Source organism: Zeugodacus cucurbitae, chromosome 4, assembly GCF_028554725.1.
Source record: "Zeugodacus cucurbitae isolate PBARC_wt_2022May chromosome 4, idZeuCucr1.2, whole genome shotgun sequence".
Lineage (NCBI taxonomy): Eukaryota > Metazoa > Arthropoda > Insecta > Diptera > Tephritidae > Zeugodacus > Zeugodacus cucurbitae.
In genome coordinates, this window is record NC_071669.1 from 36,325,930 (window position 1) to 36,337,512 (window position 11,583).

Below are 11,583 nucleotides of genomic sequence, written 5' to 3' on the forward strand. Positions count from 1 at the left end.
AGTTCAAATGCTCATAGTATATCCGTATCGCCTCAGACGTAGATGTACAGTGTATTTTTGAGACATCTTACCATACAAATACAAAACAAATCTTGATGCAACGGGCTTTTTACGCGTATACTTCACGAAGTCGCTATCCTGTTGGCGTCGCTGTTGTCGAGTAAATTTTGTGTCATATTATTCCATGTCTCCAACATATTACTATCTATAACTCTGTACAAACCTCAGCTGGGTATTAGACTACTATTTTTTTTCCGGAAGTTTTGAGTCATAAGTACAAACACTGTATTCTCCGATTTTCGAAGTTCACCACCAAAATCGAAATCTTTGGATCGATTTCGAAGAAAAAAGAAAATATAGATAAAATATAAATTTTGTTCTTAATTTAATGGTATATTAAACTTTTTGGTCAATCTTATATGAAAGTGAAGTGAAGTGAAAAGTGAATTTTGCCATATATGTACTGTAATTACTACAAGTGATATAAAGTTTTTCAATTTATAGATTGCAATTATTCGATTAGTGCTAGGAAGCAGATACAAATAGTTATATCCATATTATGTAAGACAACTGCTATTGAGTTACTATTTAACTATTATTAACTATGTACTATAATATTTTGTGTTGCGGATAGCAACTAGTCTTAGTGTAAATTACAGACGACACCTCTAGACTAAGATTTTTAAGTAGCACTATTTAAGGATTTTGGCAATTTTATTTTCAAATTGTTGTGCACTCATGACCCACTGTGCATATGCAGCAGTAAATTAGAATGCTACAACTGAGTGACTGTTGCAAGAAAACACATTCAAAACATAGTGCCTGGGTGTACACAAACATACATATGCACACATGTAGGGCGAGCAGCATGCAACATGCGATCGATGACTGCGCCTGCGACGCTGGCGCTCTGATAACCACCACTTGAGCGCACAACAACCTCGCCTGCAACGGCGCACTGCCCTCGTCCGGTGTACACATTTGACTATTTGTGTTTGTTAACAATTTATATTTAGACAAACCAATCAACGGTTATTGCGTAAACAAAACTCCTTGAGCCAAGAGTCGCTCCGTGTCGGAGCAATGTACCGCGCGTGCAATCGAGCTCGGTGTGAAGTGGTGAAGCAATGAAGTAGTGCAAGGGGCTGCAGTTGCAATCACCAGTTTCAGTTTGCTCAACTGAACTAATTGATGTCTATGAGTCTATCTATGTATGTCTCCGTAGTATTTTCAAGTGACCTCCATGGTTGCGAAAAACTATTGTAAACTACATCCTTCGCATAAAAAATATGTTAGCGCTGAAATTCTTCAACCAAAGTTTGTTTAATAAAAGGAAATGTCTTTGAGAATCATAAAATATGAAATCAGCCCCAGTGTGAGAGAGTAACTGCTTCAAAGAAAATCACACAATTTTTTTGTTCAAGAAAATGATAAATATGAAATATATATATATTTTAATTTCAATTTTAATTTAGGTTCTATTTAATAATAAAAAAACAATAATTAAATTTCATGATATTTAATATATAAAAAATCTGTTTCATGGGAATTTTGAATAGTTGGGTTTGGTTTGAATAATTGGATTGTCTATTTCAATCAGTAAGATTGGAAGTCTGTACACTTGTGATGCTTCCATGTCAGTTTAACCCATGCTTAGCATGTTGTAGACAGATCTAGCTATTAATTCCCTGAATGTATTTAGTATTTTAGGCTTTAGTTTAAAAGCTTTAAAATCTTATAAAATTGCTTATCACGTACAATTTTGTTTTGCTTTCCAATTTCAGATGCCCGGAAGGATTCATAGGCGAACGCTGTGACCGCAAGGAAGTCAATAATATATCTCCCAGTACGTACAGTAATGAACAAGAATGTGTCAAGTATTTAGGAAGTTATTATTGCTAAGGTAGGCTTTTCTATAGCATCACGCGAATGGTTTCAATTGAGTAAGCACTTTTTGCAATGAGAAAAGAAACTCTGCGGAAAGTGTAATATGAAAGTATGCGAATTGAAATGAAAATTAAAGATAGATCGAACGGAAATGCATACTAACTCAGAAAAATACATACATATGTGTGTATGTATGTCATTCGAATCGAATGTTTTCAATTTAACTATCTCCGAAATATACCAAAAATACATACTTATGCATAATCACTAACAGAATCACACACACACACACACATATATACATATACGCTGTAATTAACACAGACGCAATAAACCAAAAATTAGTTATAAACAATTTACAATAGAAAATGCTAACAATAATTATTTATTGTATTAGTTGAAATCAACTCTATAAGACAACCAACAACAAACACACATACATACATACATATATGTACATATATGCCGAAACAGAAAAATAGTACAAACACAAATTGAAACATTTACAAGCAAATCTACTTAACTGCACCCACACACACACACACACGCCCACACACACACACATACATATTAATAAAGTTTAAATTTCGCTATTAACTTAAAACACATTCCAATAACTAATATTCTTTAATTAAATGAAAAACAATTAAAAATCAATAATTTGACAATTGAAACAGGCGCGAGTTTAAATATTATAAATAACGGCATAACAAAAAAAGCAATTTGAAAATTAAGAGTTAAAAGTAAAAAGTTAATGAAAAACTAGTATTTTTAAAGCGACAAACTTCAAGTGGAAGGAAACTTAGCGGAAACTTACGGTATACGGTTTTGTGAAAATAACGGTGCTATAGAAGGTTTATTTTACTCAATAATATATCCTCCATGTTATTTACTTATTCTGTTCCTCTTACTTCTACTGCTCTTTCGTTGTTTGTTTAGTTTCATTTTTACCATTAATAATACCACTTAATATTATTTTATTATTTTTAAATTATTTATTAACTTTAGTTTACATACATATTTATTTACAAGTGATGAATTTAAAACACACATAAACAAAAACAAAAACAAAAAACCTAAGCAAATTTCGATGAAATGCATTAAACGATAGTTTCAAGCATTGAAATAGAAATTGAGAACAACAACAACACCACAAAATGTTAACAGATACTGCGATCCAAAGTGAAATTACGAAAGTAACAGTAACATTTCTGAAAATAAGAGGCGCTCTTGCTCGCGTCCACATAAACACATATACAATACATACATACATACATAACCACACATACAGACGTATACTTCGGTATATAGCTGTATTGTATGTATGTATGCAAACAAAGGGTACGCCCACATAAACTCATCAAAGCACTTCGCCGTTCTATTTATTTCAAGTCATGCACACACTTACGCTCACACATACATACGTATTCATAGACATACTACATATAGACAGTAAATAGTTGTAATACATAATGAAATCATGAAATGGATGAGATTTTGACAAATACTTTATATTTTGGTACTCGTATAGCCTCGCTCTTAATTCTAAAAAAAAACATACATATTATAAACATAGCGGCATAAATACTAGTGACCTCCAATGGAAAATATAATATTTTCAACGGCATTTTTTCGCAAATCCCTTCACGAATTTATCTCATCTCAGCCCAACTGACAAACTCAACACAAAGTTCGTTCATAAACGCCACACTTACGAAGTTATCAAACATGTTAGCCATAAGCACCCTTTACCGCTTCAAAACGAAAGCGTTAGAATCCATGATTACACTGTACAACACTCGGCTGAGTATTGGATCAAACCTATTTTCCCGGGAGATTGAGTCAGAAGTTAAAAACATGTGTACTTCGATTTTCGAAGTTAGCCTCCAAAATCGAAATATTTGCATTCGAAGTTCGAAAAAAGAATTTTTAATTACAGGATATTGTTAAAAAAAATATAAAGAAATGATACGATCTAAATTTTCTTCTTAATTCATTGGTGTGTAAGTTGAATATTTCGACTTTGGAAGCTAACTTCGAAAAAAGGAGGAACATACGTTTTTTACGTATGACTCAATTTCCAAAAAAAGTTTTATTTGGTCCAATACCCAGCAAAAAGTCGATTTTGCCGTATAGTGTTATCGATAAACAAAAGCAAGAAATGGAGTTAAAAAAATATTTTTTGATAAGAGAACGCCGCGTCTTCTTCTATTAAGAATTGTTCGAAGTTGCCTCGTGTCCAATCCGGAAACCAAGCATGTATTATGCAAGTATTGCCAACTTAACTTTTTTGGTCTGAATTTTAGTTTTTGTTGTATATTCATTAACACTTTGGCTGTAGATGCACTGCATTATTAATATTTGTGGTTTGGTATTTGGGTAGTTGAAGCTTTTTCTAGTACTAGATCTAGTTCTTTAGCGTTTTTTGTTTGATTTCCTGTTTTATTTCGTAACTCCTACATAACCCCTACTGTCTAGTCGTTAACCGGCGCTTTAGTCGTAGATTAGTCACTTAATTAGCTGCTCTCACATACGGTAGTGTTAGTTTTCCCCTCTCTTGACATTGGTGCCAAACCTATATTTATCGATAACTGAAATATTACTGAATTTTTGCAAATACACACAGCAAAACAATAATCTATTTATTATGATTTGATTTTTTCACAGATTTTTTGTTGCAATCTACGGCCAAATACCTACCACTAATAACTGTTTGATTTCCGTTTCGTTTTTGTTTTACTCCTTGTTAAGATTAACGGCGTTAGCGACTGATTTCCGTTTAACTATAATTCAAATACATTTTGTTTATTTATTTAATATTTGTAAGAGAGTAAGAAAATCAGTAAGAGAGTATGAAAGCGAACTGAAAAGCGACTGTGGGTTGAGCCTAGTCAGTTAAGCCGCTGAGATGTTTTACCGCATTTTTGCCACAATTCCTAAAATTGTACATTTCTATACAAACACACATGCATATATATATATACATATATATATGTATATACATACTATATTATGTGAATGCCGACAGAACTGCGAGCGAACAAAATGCGCATGAAAACTCCACGAAACATAACGACGTTTGCGAGCACAAAATTCAACCAACAAACAAAAAAATTACAATATTGAGTTATTGTTTAAAACATTTTCGAAAAACTGCACTCACAGTTATTAGCTGAGTGCAACGGTTTTGCAGTGTTGCAACCCGCCGACTTAGACAACAGTATTTAATCTAAAGGATTTCTAAACTAAAAGTTTCCTTCCTACTTTAATTAAATAAATTTATGTTAAATATTATTTGATGTTAATTTCCTTAAGGCGTTAAATTTAATATTGGCATGTTAATGAAAACAAAATGAAAAACAAAGTGAACATTTTTGATATGTTTTCCGCCAGCGTAGCAGTAAATATATAATACCATATAATACATCTATTGTAATAAAATGTAAATATAAAGTAGAATTGTTTTCTTTTTTTGTGCTATGTTTAAGAATCAATCGACTCACACACGAATATTTAAAGCATAATGAAATAATGCAATGTACTAATGAAGCAAATGAATTTATTTAACGACAAAATATTCTCGTTGCTGTTGTAAACAAATGAGAGAGTCGATATTGAATTGAATTGAGAAATCAGAGAACACTTGCAGGATTCGAATTATGCTGCTTTTCTGGCATTTTTCTGATTCATACAACATTTATTAAGACTTTTATGAAAAAAGTCGAAAGCAGAAATATATACTCTTGAGCTTAACGAGTTTATATCCAAAACAAAGCCAGAAACAAAAAGAATTTTCAAAAGTATCAATACTTGAAAACTGGACGCCACGTGTGTCGCTTGGCGTAATTAAAAACGAAAAGCAACGAAAACGAAAAAGTGGAAAGTGGAAAGTGAACCTTTTTAGTCCACATGCAAAGGAATGTTTTGAGTAGAAATAAAACGGATACCAAATATTATAATTTTGTAATTAATTTATTGTAATTAATAAAAGTAAAGCATAATAATAACTTTTGTAAATTGTTAATATGTAGCGCAAAAAGTATAGTAATAAATCAAAGAGAAATTAAAAATAAAAGTAAAAATTAATTCATTAAAAAACCAAAAGTTAAACTTTATAAGAAACAACATTTCACGAAACTCAATAAGAAAGCATTACTCAAATGCCGTTTCTATTTTGTTTAAGTATAAAAATAAATTTTTGTAAATTATTATTATTTTTAATTTTCATGCGTATAATTTTAAGCATAACTAATTAGTTATAGTTAGTTTAGGGAAGAAGAAATGAAACTTCGTCAATTTAATAAAATAAAACTACAGTTTATAATGCTGCTGAGAGTGACTATAAAAATTATTTTATGATAATTATTTTTATTGACATTGTTTAAGTGACTTTAGTTCTTTAATCTTAACAGTCAAGGCATATGAATGATTACGATTGAAAAAATGCTAATGATTATAAAAATAAACCGAAATTCAAAAAAATTAAACGAAAACATGTTTTTTTATTTACTTTTTACTTTTTATATGTTATTTATTTTTTTTTTTCATCTAAGTGTGCATCAATTATAATAAAGGTAAGCATTTTGTTGTATTTTGTTTATATAAATTTTTTTGAGTATTCTTCATTTGATACACTTTCGTATTTGTGTTTTTTGTGGTTATGTTTCTGCTTTTGTCTTGCTCTCTGCACATTTGAGATTTGTGTTATCAATAATTTTACGCTATTTAATAAACAGTGTTTCTCTATTAAAATGCGAAAAATAGTCCAATTTATATTCAGTGTTGTGAGCCGATTTTTTTATCACTTATAATGTTTATAAAAAGAAATTTCAATGCCGCATCACACGCTTAAATCTAATTTATATTCAAATATATCCAAATTCTATCCAAGGACCGTTACGATGAATAAGTTTGTAATATTTAATTCGGAGCGCAGAAACCACCCACATGGTATGTGGAATTCATAAGAAATACACTAGGCTGTTGTAAGTCTTCTATATACAAATATTCCAAAGAAAAACCAGCTGTGGTTCATTAAATCGTTCATCTACTTTTTGGGTAAGAGTCTTTTCGCACAGGAGTTAATTGATTACAGCCGTTACTCGATTAAGGCACTGATTTATATCGATTTACCATACAAAATAAAAATCTAATTTTTCCACATTAATTTTTAATCGAATACAAATCGATTTGAAAATGTAATGCAACTCTGCGGGTTATTATCAACGCTGTAAAAAATAACCCTTTTTTGATAATTTCGGTTGTCTGTCATTTTCTAATTTCATGAAAATATAAAAAACAAGTAAGGAAAGGCTAAGTTCGGATGCAACCTAAAATTTTATCGCTCGCCATTTATTGCTATAGTTTTATGAATTAACTTGACCCATATATTCGGCATAAAGTCCAATAGAATAACGAAAATCATCATACAACTTTTATTTATGAGGGCTGAGATAATTCCTGAACCAATTTCACTCATTTTCACCACCTACATATGTACATTATATCCAAAAATTTATTCTCACTTAATTTGGCTCAGATATTTCACATATTAAGCGATATATGCGGAGTAAAGCCCACCGTATTTTTGAAAAACTAATACTTAGGATAAACCTATATTAACCCACTGAGTTCTTCATGTTCAATATCCGGGGCATTGAAAATTATAGTGCGATTTCGACAATTTTTTCACAAGTGATGCCACAGATCATACACAGTATTTGTGTAAAGTTTTATTCCGCTATCTTCATTGGTTCCTTATGTATATATTATAAAGTGATGGGAACCTGTCATGGTTGTGAACCGATTTCATCGATTTTCCACACATGTCATCAGGGTGTCCAGAAAAAATATAACCTTATATCTAACTCGTTTAGTTTAGGGAGTTACAAACAACCGTTATGTGAACAAAACTATAATACTCTCTTAGCAACTTTTGTTGCGAGAGTATAAAAAACAAACTCAAACATTTCAGCACTTCTGTTTGAATACAATTAATTTCCCTATTACGGCTAACAACCCGACACAGTGAAATTGAAGTTAAGGCAATTCAACTGCAGATCAACCAAACTAAAATTTGGTATTACGAACTTCTGCAAATTTTAGTTGAAGCTTGATTCGCGTTGCCAAACTAAAAATGTGAACATTTGACAGATGAACAACCAGCTGATACATTTTTAACGATAATTTTAAACAATATATACAGCAAAGGGTAAGAATTTAGCGCACGTGCCTTCACAATTAGAAATATGAATGTTTCTACTAAGAAAGCGATATTAAATAATTGTTAGAAATTGTAAAGCTGATCCACTCGGGCAGTAATGGTCGAACTGAATTGGGACATGTGAATTATAGTCCAGTGTGAAGACGTCTAAATGAAAATAATTTATATGGGCGTCTCTGCAAAAAAACAGCTCTAGTCGAAAAATAATATTAAAATACAATTTATTTCCATCATACATTGACGGAAATCTTTTTTGAAAAATATACTTTTAATAAGATAAGCCACATTGATCCTGATTGTAGAAAAAGATCGTGGAAAAACCCAAAAAAATGTATGTAATGATGTCGAAGAAAAAGTTGAAACTCTATAACTTTATCAAGAAAATGAGAAGAGGGTGTAAAGAACAACGGTTATTACACATAATATTTACCATGTAGGTTATAATATCAGATCATTTCACTCTTCTTATTAATAAGATTTAGTGTAGATCTTTAAAAGTAAATTTTGACAAAAGAAAGTAAAATGAACCGAACGCTGTACAATAAGAATCTGTGTTATTTTGAATTATTTAGTTTTTAGTGAAGTAAAAAGCAGTATTTGTATAACATAACGGGATTACTATCTTTAAAAGTAACGTTATTAAGCATTATATATCACCTTTATAAAGTGCGCTAAATCTCGTTCAATAGCTGTATATATTAAAGCCACGATGATGTTATGATGTATATCAATGTGTTGTGACTATTGTGGTATTGATGACGACAATCCAGTGGACATTATTTTAACAGTAGACTATCGAAATCTACGGAGGTATTAAATGTTTTGAGATGTTATGGAAAAGCATGTTAGAATGAAGTGACTGAATAGGAGCAAAACGCTCATAATTAACATTTTAATTTACTTTTTTGAAGAGCTCCTTCACGGGTGTAGAAGGTCCTATTCATCCTATTCATGTTCGCATTACTCCTACAAACTCTCTGTTTGGTTTTTGCTGCTTCCGGATTGCGTCTTGGCTCGTCCAGCTTCGGGATATTTTGCCATCATTTCAATCAGTTTTTCAAACTGTAGTTTTGTGTTAATTTTTATATTCTCGCAACAAAGTTTCTAAGAGAGTATTATAGTTTTGAACACATGACTGTTGGTGGTAAGTCCTAAAACTAAAGGAGTTAGATATAGGGTTATATATATCGAAATGATCAGGGCGACGAGTAAAGTTCAAATCCGTATGTCTGTCTGTCCGTCCGTCCGTCCGTGCAAGCTATAACTTGAGAAAAAATTAAGATTTCTTGATGAAACTTGGTACACGTATTTCTTGGCACCATAAGAAGGTTAAGTTTGAAAATATGAAAAATCGGACCACTGTCACGGTTACATACTGCCTCCCATACAAAGGTTATGTTGAAAACTACTAAAAATGCTTTAAATAAGTAAGGAAAGCCAACAGAAACCTTAAATTTCATTATAAAGACGGTATAGAAGAGCTGCACTCAAAATGGTATACACAATTTTAAATAAGCGTGTTTCCGCCCACTTATGGGTCAAAAACCATATCTCCGAAACTACTCGACCAATTTTTATGGAATTCGGTTCATAATATCTTCCTAGCTTTCCAATGATAAGTGATGAAAATCGATTCACAACCACGCCTACTTCTCATATACCAGAACTTTTAAATCGATATGAATCGTTTACTTTCCAATATATAAAGTAACCACTAGTGAAGACATCGGAACAGAACTTTGCACAAATTCAGCGTTTATAGTGTGGCATCACCCTTCTAAAAATCTGCGAAATCTGACGATAAGTATTCAAGGCTCCATATATCGAACATGAAGACCTCAGAGCTTCGAATTAATTTTTACCGGAAATATAAGTAAGTCTCTCCGATATTTTGAAGAAATTCGGAGGGAATATTATTCTTCTAATAATATGTTTCCTTGCCAAAAATGAGTGAAATCAGGTCAAAACTTCCCCTAGCTCCCATATACCTATTTAATATTAGGGTTTTCAAACTTTCAATGAACTTTATACCATATATATGCCGAACATGTGAGTCAATTGGTTTGTTATATTAATAAAATTAAATAAATAAATTCCGAGGGTATAAAATTTTCGGTGACACCCGAACTTAGCCCTTCCTTTACCTTCACAGTGTTGTAACAATTAAAGTTCCAACCATTTTTATTACAGAATGGCTCTAGTTCAAATCAGGCACTTCGAGTAATTGTTTGTTAATTCATCGAATATCGCCGCTGATGTTTTCTTTGAAACGCCTCATATTCAAATGCTTTCCCCAAAAGTTTTTAAGAGGCCTCAGAACTTCTTAACTAACCCACCGAAATAGATTTTTTACCTTTGGTTACATTTTTATACACCTGCATATATACACTTACGTTTACTAAAAAAAATATATAATGTGTGAAAATATATTTGAATATCTCTATATCTCTTTCTAATTTAACAGACATCACTATCAAAGTTGGTTACATAGCTGATGATCCCAATTCTTATACGGAATCAATAACGGCGAGTATCCCTTTCGAAGGAACACAACCGAAGCCCGATGAGTAGTATATGGAATATATTATAGAAAATGTTTCAATAAAAAGTTATACTCATCCTAAACGATATACACGTATATGTATCTATATTTACGTCAACGCTTTGCTTTGAAAACTAAATGTACTGAGATTTATGAAAATGCCTATCTACATACACTATACACTATACACTATACAGAAGGATGATGACAAGCATTCATAAAGACATAAACAATAATTTTATATAAATACTTAATTGATAGTAAAAAAAAAAACTGCAAATGGTGTGATTGATATTTCTTAAATAAAGTTTCCAAGTGCTTTTGAGAACACTATGTGATTCCAGCCATTAATTGTAAGATTTTCGTGTACTAGCGTTAATAATCCGTTAATATATTTCGTAATACTTATTTAATGATTGTTGTAAATCATAATTGAACATTTCTTTAAAATCTATTAATTAGCTCATAACATCATAATGCTCGATTATATTGTACAATATTTATAATAATATATTGATTATATTGCTTGATTTGAAATCTATGGTTACATATTACTCTGCATACATGCATACTATTGCATATTCTTATACGAGAAGAGTTAAATATAAATCCAAAGGACAAAGCTGTTAAACATTAAACATTAAAACTATTAATATATGTTAGTGATTTATTTAAGCCAACAGCGTAATGATTACAAACTTCCGTTATAATTGAAAATGTTTTGCACTCGTATGTACTTATTTCCTTTGTATTCATGAATTTACAAGCAGATTTATAAAAATAAATATTCGCTAAATGAAAATCTTTATGTTATGTTCTATCCAACATCATTCCACATATTTCAACTAAACACACGGACCAATAACCTAGGGCAAGTGACAGTTAATAGCCAATAGTTTTTGTTGTCGTAGGATTTTTATACATATATCAA

General features: G+C 31.2%; 1 protein-coding gene across 4 annotated transcripts in view; it reads left to right on the forward strand.

Annotated features, from left to right (window-relative positions):
• Window positions 1–11,374, forward strand: part of LOC105211540 (uncharacterized protein DDB_G0283357) — a 90,053-nt gene extending 78,679 nt beyond the window's left edge. For 3 of the 4 annotated variants that reach the window (XM_029039789.2, XM_054228646.1, XM_011183018.3), the window contains exons 6-7: window positions 1,785–1,846; window positions 10,575–11,374. In XM_029039789.2, coding sequence (XP_028895622.2) covers window positions 1,785–1,846; window positions 10,575–10,681 — 169 coding nt within the window. In that variant the 3' untranslated portion in view covers window positions 10,682–11,374. Of the gene's footprint in view, window positions 1–1,784; window positions 1,847–4,554; window positions 5,624–10,574 lie in introns of those variants that run through there. The other variant, XM_011183021.3, reaches the window with a different exon arrangement.
• The last annotated feature ends 209 nt before the right edge of the window (window positions 11,375–11,583 follow it).